Source organism: Scatophagus argus, chromosome 4 (assembly GCF_020382885.2).
Source record: "Scatophagus argus isolate fScaArg1 chromosome 4, fScaArg1.pri, whole genome shotgun sequence".
NCBI lineage: Eukaryota > Metazoa > Chordata > Actinopteri > Scatophagidae > Scatophagus > Scatophagus argus.
The window spans coordinates 2,150,713-2,170,698 of record NC_058496.1 but is presented as its reverse complement, the minus strand read 5'-3'; the positions used below and the strand labels follow the sequence as shown (position 1 = coordinate 2,170,698).

At 46.6% G+C, this 19,986-nt stretch overlaps 1 protein-coding gene and 1 long non-coding RNA gene across 4 annotated transcripts in view; one reads left to right on the top strand and one right to left on the bottom strand.

Annotated features, from left to right (window-relative positions):
* Positions 1–19,986, top strand: part of LOC124058001 — a 66,037-nt gene that overhangs the window by 32,209 nt on the left and 13,842 nt on the right. For both annotated transcript variants that reach the window (XR_006843194.1, XR_006843193.1), the window contains one exon: positions 11,347–11,563. This is a non-coding gene — a long non-coding RNA (uncharacterized LOC124058001). The remainder of the gene's footprint in view (positions 1–11,346; positions 11,564–19,986) is intronic.
* Positions 9,307–19,986, bottom strand: part of hmcn2 (hemicentin 2) — a 47,982-nt gene continuing 37,302 nt past the window's right edge. For both annotated transcript variants that reach the window (XM_046386779.1, XM_046386780.1), the window contains exons 61-82: positions 19,664–19,798; positions 19,310–19,579; positions 19,033–19,223; positions 18,728–18,941; positions 17,650–17,784; positions 17,362–17,552; positions 16,634–16,715; positions 16,055–16,225; positions 15,761–15,910; positions 14,832–14,969; positions 14,167–14,288; positions 13,847–14,087; positions 13,708–13,767; positions 13,507–13,626; positions 12,594–12,728; positions 12,391–12,510; positions 12,109–12,234; positions 11,686–11,814; positions 11,311–11,604; positions 11,089–11,208; positions 10,874–11,000; positions 9,307–10,768 (exon numbers count right to left, since the gene is read on the bottom strand). In XM_046386779.1, the coding sequence (XP_046242735.1) occupies positions 10,390–10,768; positions 10,874–11,000; positions 11,089–11,208; positions 11,311–11,604; positions 11,686–11,814; positions 12,109–12,234; positions 12,391–12,510; positions 12,594–12,728; positions 13,507–13,626; positions 13,708–13,767; positions 13,847–14,087; positions 14,167–14,288; positions 14,832–14,969; positions 15,761–15,910; positions 16,055–16,225; positions 16,634–16,715; positions 17,362–17,552; positions 17,650–17,784; positions 18,728–18,941; positions 19,033–19,223; positions 19,310–19,579; positions 19,664–19,798 (3,650 nt within the window). In that variant the 3' untranslated portion in view covers positions 9,307–10,389. The remainder of the gene's footprint in view (positions 10,769–10,873; positions 11,001–11,088; positions 11,209–11,310; positions 11,605–11,685; positions 11,815–12,108; positions 12,235–12,390; positions 12,511–12,593; positions 12,729–13,506; positions 13,627–13,707; positions 13,768–13,846; positions 14,088–14,166; positions 14,289–14,831; positions 14,970–15,760; positions 15,911–16,054; positions 16,226–16,633; positions 16,716–17,361; positions 17,553–17,649; positions 17,785–18,727; positions 18,942–19,032; positions 19,224–19,309; positions 19,580–19,663; positions 19,799–19,986) is intronic.

The following is a 19,986-nucleotide window of genomic DNA, read 5'->3' as shown; positions in this document are numbered from 1 at the left end:
AGTGGTCAGGATTGATCGTCCGCCCATCGTCATCGACAGATTTTCAAGTTCTAAGCAGAATCTTTAGCCAACCAGGCTGCAGAAAACGTGTTTGGGATGACATGTAACATTTAATTTGTGATCAGCTAATACTGTTTCCAGCACGCCTCACTGGATTTCCCAAGTTAGGAAATCTTTCCACTGTATTACCCTCAGTGATTGATTGTAAGCTCTAAATATCCTCTGCAGCTCGTTTGTGATAATTGCTGTTTTGGAGGAATATTTCTGAGCCAAATATCAAAGTTTAGATTTTATCAGTAGACGTGAATGGACTGGCGGATCAAGCACCGTTCGTGCCAAATGTTCCACTGAAGCGCTCGATCGTCAGCTGTGCAGCTGAAAAAAGCCCTCGTTGTACATGGAGCTTCTCCGTTTTCAAGAGATATTCTGGTTACAACTGACCTTGATAAGTGATAGAAGCGACGAAAGGTTCTCGGCACGAGCGGTATCAGCTGGTTCTTTAGAGCATAAAGAAAGGTCCAGCATCATTACCAGGGTGTGCTGATTTATTATCCACAGCTGACTTCCATTTATCATTTCTTTTTTAGCTGTTCAGCTCTGGTGTAGGTGTGCCTCCATATTCACAACAACAAAGAAACAGCAAAGCGGTTACAGTTGCCATGGACCGCGGTTTCTTTTCTATACAACCAACTGCTACGTCTCATATTTTGTCATGGGCCTTTGTTGGCCCTTTCGAAAAGCATTGAGAGCTATATATAAGTGCGTATTGGATTTCAAGTAGCATGAAATGGTCGGTGTTGAGAGGCAGGCCGGAGCCTTAGACGCACTCCTCACTGTTGCTGTGATGGATGGTCATCGACCCCTGCAGTGCCCGCCCCCGTTTTCCTGGGGTCGCGCCGCTGGAGGTCACGTCTCTCTGGAAGGCGGCCACTCTCAGTTCCAGGAAGGAGGGGGAAGAAAAAAAAATCCTGATCCAGTACATCCTAAACACTCCGAGCCAGAGCAGAAAATGACCATAAGTAACCGGTGATTCGGCCAAGTCAAGCAGTGCTCATAGTGTGGGATGCTGCCTGTGAGGAAACCAAAAGCCTCCTGCTAAAAACTAAACTGCATGGACTGTCTCTCAGAAGTGGTGCCTTTATTGGACTCCTTTTTATTTTCACTGTAAAGGCCCATTCTTTTCCTCTGAGGTAATTCTGTGTTTGCAGTTATATGGGGGGGTGTATCCAGTGATGTCACCCTGCAATTTGCTCTTATGTTACTTCACAGATTTGTTGATGATCTGTGCAGCGTCTGTCTACTCATCAGAGGCAGGAAATAACCAGTTACAGCTCCGTGTGTGGCTGCTTAACATCTTTCTTTCTTTCTTTCTTTTTTCTCAACCTCTCTGACAAATTGCTGCTAAGTTTTTATCAGTTGTTACTTTTGGAAGTCACACAAGCTGCCATCAATGATTTATAAGAGTTGCTGAAATAGCCTAAAATGCAGGCTTCCTGATGATGAGAGTTTTTCCTCATCATCCTCAGATCATTACGCAACAGGTCAAAGTCATGAGCAGCCACTTTGTGGGAGGATGAGGACAGGCGCAGGGCTGTTTTTGGCTTTGCCTTTTTAACTCTGCATCGCAAAGCTATTTATGACTGTGATATTTCCATCCCATCCCATTCCAGGCCCGTGGACCGAGCGTTAGGAGTGCTGTACCCTGCCAGCTGGGACTTGCTGGTTTTGATGTACTGAAGGTGTTTGTGTATCAGAGCTTATCTTGAAGTTGAGAAAACACAAGTCTCGCAAAACGTCTGCAGATTGGAGAACAGCTGTCGAGAGCACTCAAAGCCAACAACTTGAACTTTGAAAAGTCATTTTACAACTGTGTGATTACAGACGCAGGCTAGCAGGGGCATCTGGTTGAACACAGGGAACACAAGTATGGTTTGGATTCTGTCTCAAGTGTGGAGGGTGGCTGCCATCTTCCCCCTGTGTGCTCATACGTGGATCGTTCTTTTAAAGCAGCTCTGCATAAGAATCCCAAATAAGATTTGTTTGCCAACATTACTGAGCTCACAGTCCTTGATTTGCACAGGAGACTGGACGTCAGACGTTTAATGTTTTCACAGTCAGTGTTAGAGTCACAATAGTGATTGACACGTGAGCTCTTCGTATGAATACCGACTCCATGTGGGTTATTCAGTACCAAATTCTCTCGAAATAAATCATGTGAAGACGTCACAGGACTTTTCTGCAGTTTTCTCCACTCCAAATACTTTTTTAGTTATCAGCTTTTGTTTGTTGGCCCTCAGAGCAAAATGTAATCATTTTTGCAATTCTTTGTACATGTTTTTTAAGCCACGCGAATTGTTTATTTTAGCAGATTGGGTTGAAATATGTAGCATCCAAACATCCAGTGAGGATAATTTGCAGCATGTTTTCAAAAGCGAATTCAAAAAGAATTTACAGTAATCAAATTCATGAAAGTAATTTTTTAATCCAAATTAAGAATCTTTCACTTTTTTGCAGCCACATTCAGATTTCATGTAGTGTCGCTGTCACATCTTAAAGTTCTTTGGTCCTGTATAAAAAGGTCTTGTTAGCTGCACTTTCAGAGCTGAAAAACCCACCTTTGAATGTGGATTTTCAAATACAAAACAAATACAAAGAAAAGCAAAAAAATGATTTGTTAACTCCAAAGGCCAAACAAAAAGATGTTTACCTAACAAGTATTGGAGCAGAGCCACAAGGTGTTGCAAGATTTAATCAAATCCAAACTAATAAACAAATAAATCCCTAAAGTAACAAGTTCTGAATTCTGGATGGGTTGGTATGAAGAGCCTCGTATCCACTGAACAGTTAACAAATATAAAATCTCTGCAGATGAACCTTGACGAGTATGAGGCCTCCGACAGAGAGGGATGTTCACAGAGCATGTGCAGAAGAATCTTCTCGTCTTCTTTCTGTTTGATGGGATTTCAGGTGTTATAATCGTCCCCCTGTTGCCCCTACTCTTAATTCTTAGTACAAATCTCCAGCACAGACCCCACCAAATGGTTTTAATAGAAAAAAAGCACAATAAAATAAAATGATAAAATAGCTGGTCGCCACAGAGGTATTTTTGTATGTAGCCTAAGGTGCTCAAGCTTTGGCGTGAGAAAGTACTTCTTTAAAACGGGTGTTACACAGCAGGGGTTGAGTCTGAGAGTAATCACCGGAGCAGGATTGACAATTACCTGTCCAGCAGGGCCGTAAATCTCAGCAGACTGATTAGTGAACAACTGGGGCTCCTGGAAAATAATGGAGCAGACACAAAATATCCTGAGGGGGCAGCAAACGTGTTCGCTCCGTCGAGTGTTCATGGTGGTGGTGGTGGTGGTGGTGGTGGAAGGTTGAGCTGCTGGTGCAGGAGTCACATTATCAGGAGACAACTGGTAGAAGGTATAAACAGGACGCTGACATATTTTCGGTTGGTCCGGCAGACACGCAACATCATTTGTTTTCATCCAGTGTCACCTTTCTGACCAGGACCAATCTTCATTTTTCCTTTTAGCTTTTTTTTAATTTTATTTTATTGTTGCTGCTCTCCAGCACCTCCTGTGATATGCATCTGGACCTGCTAAACGTTCCACTGTGCGTGCTGGTGGGGGCTGAGCAGGTAGCTGAAAACAGATGCTGAATTTAAGGAAAGCAGTGAGAGCGAGCCAAGACAGTAAAGCTAAAATGTGAACAGTGAACCAAAAGAAGGGATGGCAAATACGGCTGCAAATTTTATTATGCTAGAATGATTCATCTCAGTCAATCTCAGTAATTAATTTTTCTGTCCATCCCATACTTGTGAATGTGATATCTCAGGAACACCTTGAGGGGATTTCTTCAAATTCAGCACAAACATTCACTTGGGCTGCAGGAAGACGATGGTGGGAATGTGAATCAGAGCTGGAGAGTTTGGAGTTTGCTTGCTTTGAACCACCAGCAGAAATTTATTTCTAATGTCATGGCTGAGTATTTATCTGATGTTAAGAATATAGACGAGGAAACGACCGTAAAAACTCACGAGATTTCTTGAGATGTGAGCGGGATTTGTGTTTCTAATTAAACAAAAAGGATTTTGCTCTTTAACTGAACACGTGAAGCTCAGCAGAGTTCAGGGAAACCGTAGAGTTGACTGGCAATTCATGGAAAAGTATTGATTATCGAAGCTTTAAGTTTGTAGTGAAGCCTCTATTGAGCATTTAGCCTTCATGTAATTCTCAGTTCGTATTGTAGTGAGTGAATCATGCGTGCTTGATTTGATGTAGGTCAGTTTCTGTGCTGAGCTGCTGCTGCTGCTGCTGCTGCCAGTATGCTGCAACTGTGTTATTTTAATTTGCTTGGACCTTCTCTGAATTTGCTTGGACCTTCTCTGTAAACCCTTATATAATAGTTTTTATTTATTTTACCCTGGAAAGTCATTCGGCTTGGAAAAAATGTGAGTGTGAGGAACAAGAAAACCTGGCGACTGTATTTCTGCTGTAATGCCTGGGCTGATGTGAAAGATATTAACCGTAGAACCGAACCCAAAACAGTAGCTTTGAGACTCTGTATGGAGTACAACCAAAGACATTTTTTCCCCAATTGTGGCGGTCTTTCTTACCTCCTTCCATCCGTAGCGACGAAGCGCTAGGCTACGATGCAAGTCTCTTTTTCCTCCCATCTGCAGTCCAGGGGAGTAATGGCAGGAAGCAGGGCTTGGCTGGCGGACGGGGATCAGGATGGATGGAACTACTGTGGCGAGCGTTGTGGTGGTGAAGTCAGCGTCTGGCCCACATTAAAAGTCATCCAGGCGCATGCACTCGCACAACAGCCAACATGTTTAGAACACATGAGAGTGCTGAGCCACAATATCAGCAAGCTGGTTGTCTTCCTGCGTTTCCTGAAGGCAGAATCAGAGCGAGGGAGCTTTGTGGGTGGCTGCCAGAGCCCGACTGTCCCAGTGGCGGTCTGACAGTCTTACACGGGCCTGTAAAAGGTCAACACGGGTCCAAAGCTCAGTGATGTTCTTGGCAAGATGTCCCCTTACGTGTGCAGGAAATACTGGCTCAAAAGAGTCATGTCAAAGGGTAAATCACACAGTGCGCTTGTTTTTATTACCCCACGGCGAGGGGTGATGGCTCGGAGGGCCGTGCTCAATTCGACCACTGTTTCATGTTTGTAATGTATATCTCCATGAGCTCATGCACACTTGTGCCCCAGATATCAGCGCCCGTCTGATGCCGAAAGAGATCAACGTCTGCAGCACAGAGCACAAAAAGCACATGCATTTTAAATAAGCTCTACAACCCCATAGACTACCCCGAATTATGCGTCATGTCTGCGTTATTTAACACCTATGCCTTTTCCACTGGCCTACTTTTTAAACATTTTTATATATGTATACTGTGCTGCTGCCATGGCGACAAGTAAATATTACCATCGCGTCGTTTTCATCTGAGCACAAGTGATTTCCAGCAAGGCACGGGGTCAGAGCGCGCTGCATACGCATGTTGATCGTCACGTTTTTCTGGCCGTCCGAAGCGAGAAACTCAATACGTCGTTTGGAAAAATACGCTTCACTTTTATAAATTTGTCTCCACACTGGAGGGCCGTGTTGACAAAGTGTGTGTGAGCAACTTCTGTTAATGGTTTTAAAACATGTTGCCAGCGTCTTAATATTCATATGCAGCTGCTGCAGCACGCAGTCTGATTGCATTTGCATTTTTGGCATTAGCTGATTCACATCATGTGTGAATGAATAAAGAAGCAGGACTCAGGCCTACACACACACACAGGGGTCATAGGACTGTTGAAGGAACTGGTCCTGTTCTGGTTAGACTGGCTCCAGTCTCACCAGTACTCGCTTAAACTCCAGAGAACCAGTCCTGGACTTTATCATTCTTAATGATCTGGCATTGGAGTAGAACAAAGCACCAGTATCCTCACTGTTCTCCAAAACTAACTGTCAGAAACATCTGGTTCTCCACATCCTTCACTACACTTTTACCGTTCGCTCTCAGTCGCCACATCATAGTATTACTCAGTCTCCCCACACTTAGTTGCAGACAGTGGAGTTATGACAGGCTGAAGCTGGAGCATTACTCATGTTCATTTGTGTCGGCCCTCTTCAGCGACACCCCTTTGTGCAGTGTCAGAGAAAAATACCCGGGAAGTTTGATCCCGCTTCTTGGGTGAACAACACTCGTCCTCGTGTTTTTTAGTTGTTGTTGTTGTTCTTTTTTTAATTGACTTTTTGTCATATCGTGACGCGCAGTTTGTGCGGTGAAGAGAGACGGCGGTTTAAAACGCCCCCCGAAGCCGATTCAAAACACTCATCTGCAACATGACACCACTGACAGTTTCTGGCTTTTCTTCTAACAACGGACACAAAACATTTAAACCTGCACCGAGTCATTTGCTTGGCCGTTTGTGTAAAAACACACTGACATAGACGTGGCTTCGCTAAGCTGCTCTGGTCAAACACTTGTCCGTTTGCACATCCAGCAGAGGCTGAGCAACATTAGCTTTCGTTTAGTGTCGGGTTTACGACCCCATTGGAGCTGTCCGAGTACTTCTTCCAGCTCTCCCTTCACCTGTGCTTTGGTTTTCACCTCGTCCAAATTATTTATCTGAAATTTGCATTAAATTTTTCTGAAAGGTGCAAACTCCGCCGAGAGGTTGGCCTCAGTGGCTCAAAGCGTCAGGTCCCTCAGTCATGCACCACTTTTAGCCTGAACATCATGTAAACGAGTGAGTCATATAAATCATGAACGAGGAAGTTAGCTGTAGAGACCTTCTGGTCTGTTTCTGTACCAGGCTGTGCTCATCCAGACGCTTCCACTCCGCCTCTGGGAAGCTCTCATGTCGTCCATGTTTATATGCAGTCAGCGGTCTGAACCAAATGTCCTCAGGAGTTCAACACGTTGTTCTGCTTCTGTGTAGTAAAACTGATTGACTGGTTTGGCGTATTAAGGGCCATTAGATCTGAGAATCCAGAACACAGTCAAGTGTTTGACAAGACTCAAACTTGGAGAATTTCTTTTGTTTGCACGTTTAATTTGGTAATGATGGGTGCGCGCTGAGCTCCATTGCTTATACCTCCTAATAGGCAGCAGTGTTGTGCTCATTAGTGAGAGGAGCACAGTGAGTCCCCATTTCTCCTGACATCCTGACTGTGTAAAGCAGTAGGGGAGATGTTACTGGTAGCCATCGCTCAGCCTTAAGCATGCATTTCCACTAATACTTTGTGTTTTATGGAAGAGGAGGACAAGGCCTGCAGTCTGCCTTACACTATATTACATGTGTTACAGGGAATTAGTGAGGCTTTGTGAGGCCTTAATGAATGACTGGCCTCCAGTTGGGTGTGCAGTCCTGCTGTTTTCCTCGTGCTCGTTTCTTCTTCTTCTTTTTTCTTTTTAATGCTATTTTTGCTTATTTTTGTTAAACTCCTGTTGGTGCTGCTTCACTGCTGTGGTTATTGCCGATCGTTTGCGAGACGTTACAAAACGCAGCACAGATTGTTCTAATTAGCTTCACGTGTAACGTAGTCAGAAGGAATTAATGGATGTTTAGAAACACAGGAAGTGGCTTCAAAATCATGTTTATGCACATGAAAAATATTGACCACATGTTGACTTTAGGCAGTTGGCCACAACACAAGCGGTTTGACCTGCTTCACACAAGCTTGTGTCAGGAAGAGTCATCATGATGATAACTTGGTTATGGTGTTGTTTTATTTTGAAAAGCGGGTTAGCTGAACTCAGTTTATAAACTTATTGTTAAGAAGTTACTCACATTCGGGCTAAGCTAATGACCACATCAGAGAAGCAGCAAAAATCAAAACAAGTGGAGGCAGCTTCACACACACACACACACACACACACACACACACACACACACACACACACACTCCCTCAGCTCAGGTCAGCTCTTCCTGACCTTTTCTATTACTCATTTCAGAGGAATGAACTGTAAAAAAATCCAATTAGTCCTGATCTGTTCAAGCTCTCCGGCCTCGTCAGCGAGAGGACACGTATTGTGGCGTTGAAACAGGTGAGCAGGTGTGTCAGGTGACGTTCGTGTTTTCCCTCAGACGGTCAGTTAATTACAGCCAGCGGCTGTGGCGACAGACGGGTCGGACCCCGTTGATGCCGCCTGTTGGTGTGGGCTTCAGTTTCAGATCACTTCAGCTGGGTCTCGGTCTGTCGTGGTGGACTCGGTCTGTCGGTCAAACTACTCCACCGCGGAGCTGACAGTGAGGTTACTTTGAGCTTTCAGCCACGCTTGTTGTTGCTGTGCTGACAATCCAACGCAGATTGTGATCATTGGAAAAATGCTGAATAATATAAGATCCGATAATCTACATTTTAAAGAGCTTTACTCGAGTATCACTAGCAGAGTAATGTTTTAGCACAAGCATGACTTTAGCTTCCATGGATACATCTCGACTTCTTTACCAAACACTAAGCTGCTTTTGGCTCCGAAGCGCTGACGTCATGACATCAACAAGTAAAGTAAACAGATGTCAAGACGAGGTCTGTGAGAGAGAGGCTCCCCGGCTCTGAAGGGATCGTCGTGTTGCCTTCACATGTTGTTGCACTTAAGCTGGAAATCATCTGCACTTTATTACACAATTCTCCCAAGTTTATCAGATGTTTTTAGATTGATTTCTTCCTTAGAGACAACAGTTTGTTTCCAATAACTCACCTTCACTCTGTCGCTGCCAGTGTTTACTATAGCAGGACTTCTGTAGGATCACTGCAGTAACATGAGCTCACGTCGGACCGGAGCGGAGCGGCTTCGCGCCCATGTAAACTGGTGGTCATGAACAATGTGGTCATAGTTTGATGCTGTTTGGATGTCTGACTCATTCTTACCAGGATTTACCAGAAACCATGTCTTGAATACTGGCCAGTCATAATCAAAGTCATCATCGGAGTCTGGATGACGTCAGGCCATCTCTTTCAAATAAGTTTAGATTCAGCTTTTACTGGAAAGCGTCCTGGGACGCTCGTCTGTAAAGACTAGATTAAAGAAACAAACTCCATGCGGGAGCCGTTTGTACAGCTCAGTGTGTGTAGGACCCCACGTGGTCCAGCAGGTGTGCCCTTTGTGCTCGCTCACAGCACAGGTAGATGACACGTGCTGCTGGACGGAGGAGCGCCAACAGTTCATTTGATGCTACGCTAGGCTAACGCTGCGTTGTTGTATTGGTGAAATGTTGTGGACGTTTATGGACAGTCGTTACGGATCGAGACTTGTGATGGTTGATGCGTTCTACACATCAAGACTGACGGAGACAATAACAAAAGTGTTGTTCATTTTATTTCTATACATATTTGATCATTTGCTCATTTACAGCAACAGAGATATTTGTTTAACCTGCCAAAGTAGACCAAACATTTTTAATGCAACACAGTGAAGTTTATTTACTGAGTGAATGTTGAACTGTTGAACTGTTGCGTATGGCACCATGAATGCAGGAAAGATGTGCTGTTTCTGTGGTGTGTGTAATATATCTGCCTGTTTTCCCTGTAACAGCAACAGCGCTTCAGAATAGCACCTTTAAAACTGTCTCACATGATACAAAAGGTTATAAAAGAGTACAAAAACACGTAGATCAAACACTGTCGCTAGCTACATGGTTACGAGTTACAATATGCCACTGCAGGTTTGTCTTTTCAAATGCTACTAGGTCCTCATTAAAGGAGCAGTTCAGCCAGAAATGAAAATGCAGTCATTATCTCCTCACTCCCACACTGACGGAAAGTCCGGTGAAGTTTCTCAGTCCACAGAACATTTCTGGAGCTTCACAGTGTTGCTGAAGATGCTGGGGACTTGTTTTAAAATGTTAAAAAAAATTGTCCCCAGCTTCTTCAGTTGTTTAGCAGACTGCTGAGGGTGAGGACATAATGACTGAATTTTCATTGTTGGCTGAATTGTTCCTTTAATTCAAAGTCCGTGAATGTGATGTGTTCAAATGACTTAAATAAATTAAAATAATAGGGGCAAACATTGTGCATTTTCATAACTACTGAAAGATTTCCAAGTGCAGGTTGCAAACATGAGAATAAATCTAACGTACAAAATGTTATCAAAACATTCTGATGGACACTTTTTACATTCTGCGTTTTCAGATACTGATTGGATGCACTCGTAAGGCATGTGGTGAATAAAGGAACAAAAGGTTTCGCTCATCCGTCTGTTCAGATGCCTTCTGTAGAGAAGGTTCTGCTCTGTGATTACTTCAGCAGAACCTTTTCAGCACTGTGACGTCGCACTCACAGCCGGCTTAACCGCCACTTACTAACCACGTCCACCTGATCTCATGAGTCCGGGGCACAGGGTTTTGTGGGTAATCCAGAGTCACCTGTGAGGCAGCACAGAGGCTCAGTAGGGGTACGTCGAGATGGAGATGTAGATGATAAAGATGCTCTGGTACGTGATGCGGCCCTGTAGTGAGATGGTGGTGGCCTGCACTTTGAGGCGCACGAGTCCTGCTCTGTCCAGGACCCGTAGGGTGAAGATGATCCCCCTGCCCGCCTCGTCTCTGATGCCAAACACCCGGCCCATCGCGCCCATCTCCGATTCCTGCTCCAGGATGGTAAAAGACGTGCGCTCCTGCAGGACGCCTGACTCCGAGAAGGCCGACAGTCGTACCACGTTGTGGTTGGCTGGAATGCCAGAGGGGAGGGTGAGCAGCTTGTACTGCAGGAGCAGAGGAGCGCCTCCTGTGGCGCAGTCCCGAGAACACGGCCTGTAGCAGGTCCTTTATAGGCCAACAGGAAAGAGGAACGTGTTAACATAGGAACAGCTGCGTGCAGATGTACCACACCTACAGTGTGACTGTTGTACTTAAACACGTGACATTTACCCAGGAGTTCCTCCACTCTGATAGGAAGCAGGACAGGGTGTATCCAGGCACTGGTACCCCCCTCGGGTATTAAAACACATCTGATTGTGTCCACATTGGATGCCCTGTTCCACGCATTCATCGATGTCTAGAGTTGGAGAAAGAGAGCAGGAGTTCAGCTGCAGTAGTTAAGGGATGAAGGCAGTCATGCAGGTAGAGTTCAGTCAGACTCGTACCTTTACAGCTCTTGCCATTGGGTAAGAGCTGGTAACCTGGAGGACACAGGCACTGGAAACTGCCAATGGTGTTTCGGCACTCGTGTTGACACGGCTTCCTGAGCAGACACTCGTCTACGTCTGTGCAGAGAATAAAGCAGAGAGACCAGTGTGAGGCTCGACAGACAGTACGATGTGGACAGTGTGTTTATGAGTGCTGGGTCTGATCTGGGTACCACTCACCGACACACGTGCCGTCTCTGTTTGTGTACCCCACAGGACAGCTCTGTCTGGTGATCCGGGACACCCCATGAGAACGGGACAGGATTGGCCGTCCTAGTGACGACACCAGCTGTGGGCGGAGTCTTGCCCTGACTCTGGTGCCGTTGGTGAAGGTCTGACCTCTCTCCAGCCCCGCACAGGAGCGCCCGTCTCCAAGCAGCACGGTTCCAGGAGGGCACAGGCACCTGAAGCTGCCGGGAACGTTACGGCACTGGTAAGCACACGGGTTCGGCGTCTGCAGACACTCGTCAATGTCTGAAAGGTAGAACAAGGCTCAAGTAACTTCTCGTGTGAGAGCGAGTTAAATAACAAAACCAAGCGGGGCCGAGGTCGTACCCAGACATGGGAGGCCGACTCCCTGGGATCTGTACCCTCTGGGACAGACGCAGCCGTAACCTCCGACTGTGTTCTGACAGATCTGAGTGTAGCGACACATGTGACTTCCATCCTGGCACTCGTCAATATCTGGAAAACATGCAGTTTAACAGCATATGAGCCACAAAACACTGCAGATTCAGAAGTCGAGATTAACTCTGTATGAGTCTAAACTTGGCTTACTGGTGTTTTTACAAACAACTGACAAATCCTGCATTGTGCGCCTCTAACAGAACTCTGGTATAAATAAATCACTGTTTATGTACCCAGCATTAAGACGCAGTCTGGACATCCCTGCTCTGAGTGAATTAAGCAATTTGTGACCAAATGCCGCATTTAGCTCCCTGTGAAGAGAAAATAAAATAAAGTCTGATGACCACTAACCCACACAGGCTCCGTTCTCTGCTTTGGTCATCCCAGCAGGGCAGCTGTCGAAGCACTGGTATCCTCCCTCTGTGTTACGGCACTCTTTGTGAGCCGGGCACACGTTTCTCATGCACTCATTGACATCTGTGGGAGAGCAGCCATTAAAACAGAGCTGTCAGGGATCGTTAGCTCTTCACAGGCTCAGCAAGACTTCAGATGGTTTTTGTTTTGTTTTGTTTTCCATGAAAAACACTCCAACACATCTCTGATTTAAAGGCACGAGTGTCTGAGCGGACTGACCGATGCAGCGTTGTCCTGACAGCTGGTACCCGGGGTGGCACACGCAGCGGTAGGAGCCCAGAGTGTTGAGGCACTGGTGCTGACATGGAGAGAGAGCAGACTCCTGACACTCGTCCACATCTGGAACACAAAAATGGGCACATCTGGCTTTATCGGTCTGTGAGATGCTGTGCGGTAACACGGGCAGTTAAACGGCGACTTGCCTTCACAGCTGGTTCCTGTGATGCTGGGCTTAAATCCTGCTCCACACTTGGCCTGGCAGCGGTACGTGCCCACTGTGTTGACACACTGCTGGTTGTAGTGGCACATGTGTGAGCCCTGAGAGCACTCATCGATATCTGCATGGTGAGAAACGTCAAGCAGATGAAGATGACCTTTTTCCCTTACATAACAGGGATGTAATCATGCATCTGTGTGGCTCGTTGCACAAAACACTGCAGCATACTGAGCATAAGTTCTTCTCAGTTGAGCAACTTCAGGGTGTTGGACAGAATCCTTTTAAAAGGTTTTACTGTCGTCAAGGAGATTTTACTGGTGTTACATTCTGCAGTCTCCGTTTGGATCGTTTGTTTGGCAGAAGACAAAACAAGCTGGTCAGAGGAGGAAAAGATGACACCCCGGGAGGAATACAGTAAAAGAAAACACGTTCTACAAAGTTTGTGATTTGAGCCACAAACATCGAACAAAGAATGTGGAAAGTGCAATAAAAACTGATTGAAGGGGTCTCTGAAGAGGTCCAGAAGAACAGATCACTCATTACAGGAAGGAATCGCGACTTTTCACACAAAGTTAACTTTCAGGTCCGACTGAGCGAAGGAAATTCCTGTACAAACGTCATTCATAATAAAAGATGATATTCTCTAACAAGTTATTCATCCGGTCCTCCCAGCCGCGGTACAAGTTTCTCTGGAAATGTTCACTTTCTTCATTTATCGCCTGTTGCAGTTAAAACAGTCGTGGGTCCCTAATGTTTTTTTATCCTTAGTTTGGTTGCTATCTGTGCAGTTCAGCTGTCTTTAAGGGATCCCTTCAGTACGAGATCTTGGACTCTCACAGAAATGTCAACCTGCCTGCCTGCCACTTGGACAGAACACCTTGAAGTTGTTTCCGTCTCACCTTGGCACGTGTTGCTCTCTGTGGAGACGGTGAAGCCAGAGGGGCAGGCACAGGAGAAGCCTCCCATGATGTTGGTGCACGAGTGAGAGCAGGGCGACTGGAGCGCACACTCGTCTTCGTCTGACGAGGACACATTTAATCACAGTAAGCGAACTGGTGCAGTGACAAATGGAGCATAACAACCAAAGGAAAGCAGCATACCAGCACAGTAGGAGGCCGCGTCGAGAGCGAAACCCCGAGGGCAAGAGTCTCCGTAACCGTCTGCAAACACGAGAGGTTCAGTTCATAACAACATCCAGTGTTTCGTGTGATGCAGCGATTGTGTTTTTGTTGGCCGCACCTGGTATGAGAAGGCTGGTGGTGATGTGGAAGTCCAGAGTCAGAGTAAACATGTTGTAGACGCTGTTCAGCCCCGACACTTTGAGCAGCTGGAGCAGAGGGCCCCGGCGCTCCTCCTGGCCCTCGTAAATGATGGTGTGATTGCAGCGCAGCACCATGGGGTTTCCTGCTCTCTGGTGGGTCTGCGACGACCACGAGTACAGCTGCCCCTGGCCCGTCTGCACGTAGGACTCATCAAAGTCCTGCGGGGCACAAAAGAAATCAGGTCAGAGGAGCTGGAGAGAGATTGTCCGGGAGACGGTCTACGCATACTGACTGCACCTGTAGGCTCAGATGAGACGACGATAACGAAGGAGGCACAAAGCCGTTGATTACGATGTCAATTAGTAAAACTCCCTCGGAATCCAGGCCTCTGGCGACGTGGGTCAAACGAAGGATCTCCCCTGTTTAGAGAAATCAATTCAAGTGAAAGAATCGTGAAATCACTCCTGATTTAGAGGCAAGAGGCAGCGTTTGGAAACTGTTCACAGGTGATGTGGGAACTCCTGAATGTCAGTGGTAGTGAGTGGCGCCATCTGCTGGCTGTTTTCTATACTACTACACAGAATTAAGTGTCACACATGACAACTTTGGCTTAAATTTTCTGTCTTTTTAGCTTGTGTCAGACTCGTAATTCATACACAAGTTAACATGAGTGCACTGAGTGACGTATCTGAGTCTGCATTACGTTAGGTGGCTGTTTTCATCATGACAGAACAGTTGGAGTTATGCTGCATGCTTGTTTCTACAGACTGATGTTTTTTTTCTTTTTTGTTTATTTTATGTTTTAATATTTTTACTAGTGCGCATACGTTAGTGTCAATAAAAAAAACTGACTGACTAACTGATGGGTGGAGCACCTGACTCACATGCTTTTCACAGCCTGACACTGTCCAACACCTAACATCGATGCTCGTAATGAAAACCTGATCTGAGGTTAAACCTACCGCTCTCAAACTCCAGCTGAGACTCCTGTCTGAACTGGCCCTGAGTGAAGGAGTAACCGTTTCTGGCTGCTCCGCTCTGCAGCACTGTGGTCCAGTAGATGGGAGCAAAAACAGAGACCAGCACCCGCAACAAGGGACCTGCAGCGAAACAGAACCACAGAAATTCAGCACGTGCAGACTTCATGAGGTCAGGAGGGGATTGTTTCCGCTTGTTTAAGATCCAGTGTGTAGGATTTAGTGGCATCTAGTGGTGTGTTTGCAGATTGCAACTAACAACTCTCACCCTCCCCAGAAAACTTTAGAGCCAGTGTTTTGTTTGCCTGTCCTGGGATACTGTAGAAACATGGCAGACTCTGTGGAAGAGGAGTCAGACCCTCTGTAGATATAAAAGGTCTCTGGCCTAAAAAGAAACCCATACTGTGCAGCTTGAGAAGGCCACTGCACAAAGGTTACCCCGCAACAAGCACTAGGATCATTTGGGGAGCCCTCTCTTTAGACATTTAGTGTACATACTGCAGACCTTACTGCTGTCTCTTGTGTACATGCAGTACTACAGTCTAACAGCAGGAGGCAGCAGCGTCTAGCCTGCTGAAAGCAAAGGAAGACGACAGCTAAACCTTCAGTGACACTGAAGACCGTCTTTACTTTAAAAAGGCAGTAGTTTTCAAAGAGGGGTCTGATGGGCTTCGTTTTTGATTTTTCAGTAATAAAACATCTAAAAACAAAGTCTGTGTCGGCTTACTGGGTCCTTAACGTGGACCAAGTCAAGAACCACCGCTTTATTCATAGCCGACTGTGTTACTTTTCTTTTTCCTCTTGTCTTCTTTATTACTGATTGAAATGAGGACTAGCACGATGGTGTTGAGGGGGCAGATGCTGCACCATGTGGTCCTGGAGGCTGGCAGGCCTGACAACGTGCTGTCACTCACCCACACTGGGGGGGATGTTGTCCAGCCGGGCCTGCAGACTGCTGCTCCCCTCCTCGTTGTCCGTGATGTTGGCCTCCAGGTAGGACACACCGAACTCCCTGTCGTTCACCATGCCTATCAGGCTGCCTCTGGTCCTGCGAGGAGTCTCTCCTTTCACCACCGAACAAACAGAAAAGTGCTGCGTTTACACGCTCTCAGTAAAAAGAGCACTCAGTAGGAGCCTGACCATCATCATGAGATTAAGTCTGGAATGAGTAGTGATGACTTAAAAACAACTACTGTCTAAACTGTTACCTGGACAGAGACCAGCTTGACATTTCCTGGAGTCCACGCTGGGACCGCTGCACGGCCGGCCGCCATTTGCTGGTTTTGGGTCGTTGCACAGTCTGATTCGCTCCTGGAAACCCTGTCCACAGGTGCTGCTGCAGGGACCCCAGTCCTCCCAGTTAGAGTAGCCCCCATTGACTGGTCAAGAGACAAAAGACAGAAGCGTTTTGATTGTTATCTCATTGAAAACAGAAAATAAAACGGCCTGATTAGACGCACCGGGTCGCCGGGGGCTCGTTAAGCCAGTGCAGAGTGGCTCATATACGTGTTTTAACTTATCAATCTGGACGTGTTAGACGAGTTTAAATCAGTTAGATTCTTTGCAATTTAGCTGACCAGTTCATTTTACAGAAACTGCAAACCAAACCAAAGTACAATTTATTCAGATTTCCCTGCATGGATAACGAGAGACGAACAAAATGTAAGTGAATAAGTGAAGCTGGGAGAAGTTGTTGGAACTTCAACTTCAAGAGAAAGCAAAATGACACGTGTGGTTGTGTATATTTTGTTAACTTCACATCCTGTCGGTGGAAGCAGAGAACTCACCCTGAACCCTGAGAGTAATGGTCCTCTCAGCTGTTCCCGCTTCACTCTCAGCCACACACTGGTACTCGCCTTCATCTGCAGCCTGTACATCAGACAGGTCAAGGACGAGAGTTTAGCTTAATGCACCTCTGATAGGGCCTCAAACCTCCAGGACAAAAACAAAAGCTGCGATCAGATCACATGCAGTCTAATGGTGAAAGGAATCTGACATTATAGCAAAAAAAAGATTTTTTTCTACTCTGCAGTTGAGACTTTATTCCATCAAATTCTGTGTCGGAGTAGATATTATTGGGCCAGAGAGAGGACATTTCACATTAGAGTGCTCTGTGGGAAGGACGGTCATCTGTCTGTGAGAAAGTCTCAACTGCAGGCTGTGCAATTACAGGAGCAGTTAGAGGTCTAACAAGGTTACAGGCTGAGGAAAGAGAGGCAGAGTCTGGGAACATCTCCCTCCCTCCCCCTCTAATGTGGTTAGCCTTTCTGACTGAAGTGAATCTGATTTAGGTGGGAGCAGGACGCTGCAGGACAGTCACACACTGTTCCTCCACCCAAGGGCACTGCAGATGAAGCCTGGATAGGATGAATGCTGCTCCACTGTTCTCCTGAAACATTTCTTAATGGAAGCTGCTCGGGGGGTGGGGGGGTTAATCATTCAAACCGAAGGGCAGGATCACTTCTCTAAAATGTTGTAAACACAGAACAAAACATAAAGGGAACTGTGTATTTACAGTGATGCTGTAAATGACCAAGGATCCGTTGTGAAGTGCTTGCATTCGAAGGGAGCGGAGCAAAGCTTTTCCATCCCGGATCCAGCGCAGGACGGGGCTGGGGTCTCCGTGGACTGGACAGTCGAGCATCGCGGAGCCACCCTGGACGACTGTCTGAGACATGTGGGCTTCACCCTTCAGCACCGGAGGCTCTGGAGATGCACAGCACATGCTTACGAGTTCAAGATCATATCAGTGTGCAGAAAGTTGCACGGACAAGCTTGGATTTGGCCTTGAGAAGCAGCTCACCTCTGATTCGGACGAATGAGAGCGCCCTGATGGAGCCCACGCTGTTCTCTGCTATGCACACATATGTCCCAGCGTCACTCACAGTCACATTGTCAATGATCACGGAGCTCCGGCCGGCCTCATCAACGGTGGCACCTGGAACAGTATTACACAATCCGTCCATAACATGCTTCGTAACCTGGCACGATCATTTCAACCTCTGACCTCAAGATATCTGAATGAAAACTGGCCCACAATGTACACTTTTTGCTTGCAGTAAACATTTGTGCCTCTGCCAGAAATGGTTTATTTGAATATCTCAGCACAGTCGGGTCCCTAAACTCTGTTGGAATTGCATAAAATGGGTCTGATTGGAAAGCTGAGACACTCTTGTTTCAATGAACACAACTGTATTAATGTGTGATGATTTTAGCCCTCTTGGTAGCCATTTTATTGCACTGAGACCACTGTATAAAATGACCTAGTGTGACCTCTAGGATAATCATAGCCTCATGAAACTTTACACAAACTACAGACTTGCAGCATTCAGAGGATGTACGGCATCCCAGGCATATTGACAATGTCAGATTTCCTGAGCAAAAATTTCCAGAAGTACTTGCTAAGCGTATGCAGTTCTTACAGAAACATCGAAATGTGTTTAATAACCAGACACAGCATGGATTTTTCTTTCTGGTCCTTTCAGGTGCAGGTGTCTTAACGTGTTTGACCAGTTTTACCAGTTCCTGTGTGGTTACATTTTGCACCTAATGTGTATAGCTGATGTTGTGAACCCAGGAGACACAGTTGAGCATAGGGATGTCCGTCATATACTTCCATCATAGTGTTCAAGGACTAAGAACATGTTAAACCAACTTAATCTTCAGGCTCCCAGCTTTCGCGTCTATGTGGCACATGCTGTTGGCCTGCTAGCTCCCTCTCTCTTGTGGTCTGTGGTGGGTCTCTCAGGGTTTAATGTCACAACAGCAACAATGATTGCTTTTCATGTGATCAACAGAAACTCCCTTCTTGAAAAGGATGTGATTTTTCCCACACTGGCACGGTTACACTTTGCTGGTTGATGTGTTGAGGCAGATTATACCTGAGAAAGGACTGTTGTTGACCGTCCAGGAGATGACCGGAGACGGTGTCCCCTGAGCGTGGCAGGACAGGGCCAGACGCTGCCCTTTGTTCAGAGTCGCATCGCCTGGCAGCTCCTTGAAGGCCGGCCTCGTGTTGATGGCCAGGCGGACGTCTTGTCTCACGGAGCCTGCTGCATTGGTAGCCACACATGTAAACACACCAGCATCTCCTGGCTGTGTGGAGGAAGCAGTTAGAACTGATTCGTAAGCCCCAAAACTAGACAGAGTTGTAGATTGTGATGCAGTGAGTCGTACTCAGGCTAACCTCAGCCCTCTCGATGATCAGTTCTCCTGATCGCAGGACGGTGTATTTCCCCGGAAGGTTGGGCACAGCGGCTCCATCCTTCTCCCATGACACTCTGGGCTCTGGTGAACCCTGTGCAGCACACGGCAGCAGCGCCTGAAATCCCTGAATGACTGACAGCTCGGTCTGCGCCGGAGGAATCATGGGCGGGACTGAAATGTAAAAGCATCAGGTTTTAGCAAGTTAAATCCCAACATGTCATGTATTCATTCTTCAAATAACGAGAAGTGTCACTCACCTTGAATAAGCAGCCTCATGTCATGGCTGGCTCTGCCGGCGAGGTTTTTGGCGGTACATGTGTACAGGCCTGCGTCGCTGCGCTGGGTGGAAGCAATCGCCAAGGTTCCATTGGAAAAGATACGTATATGAGCACCGTCAACCACAGGCCTCCTCTCCTTATGCCAAGTGACTTCGGGTTGCGGCTGCCCGTCAGCCACGCACTCCAGGCTGACCGGCTGGCCAAGCACTGCGGTGTACTCGACCCGAGGCACACTCAGCACGGGGGGAACTGCACAAACATGAGAGGAGCGGGTGGAGTAGGTGAGCTGTTGACTGTACCACTGTGACACACAGTTGTGAGATCAAAAGTTACCTCGAAGGACTAGTTTGGTCCTGCCCACGGCTACGCCAGCGTCATTCTTTGCCAGGCACTGGTAGGTCCCCGCGTCACCGAGCGTGACACGAGAAAACTTCAGGGCTCCGTTAGACAGCAAGGCAAGCCTGTGGCCTGTAATCACACAATTAAATCACATCTCATGAGCGCAGAAATCAGATCAGACCACGTCCCATGGATTCCAATGAGACTGATCGGGCTGGATGGAAGTGTAGCCGTCCAAGTGCTGAGAATTTCCTCACAGTGACGGCACTCATTAAAGGGGAGTTTTAGCAACATAATCACTGTGAATGTAAGCACCA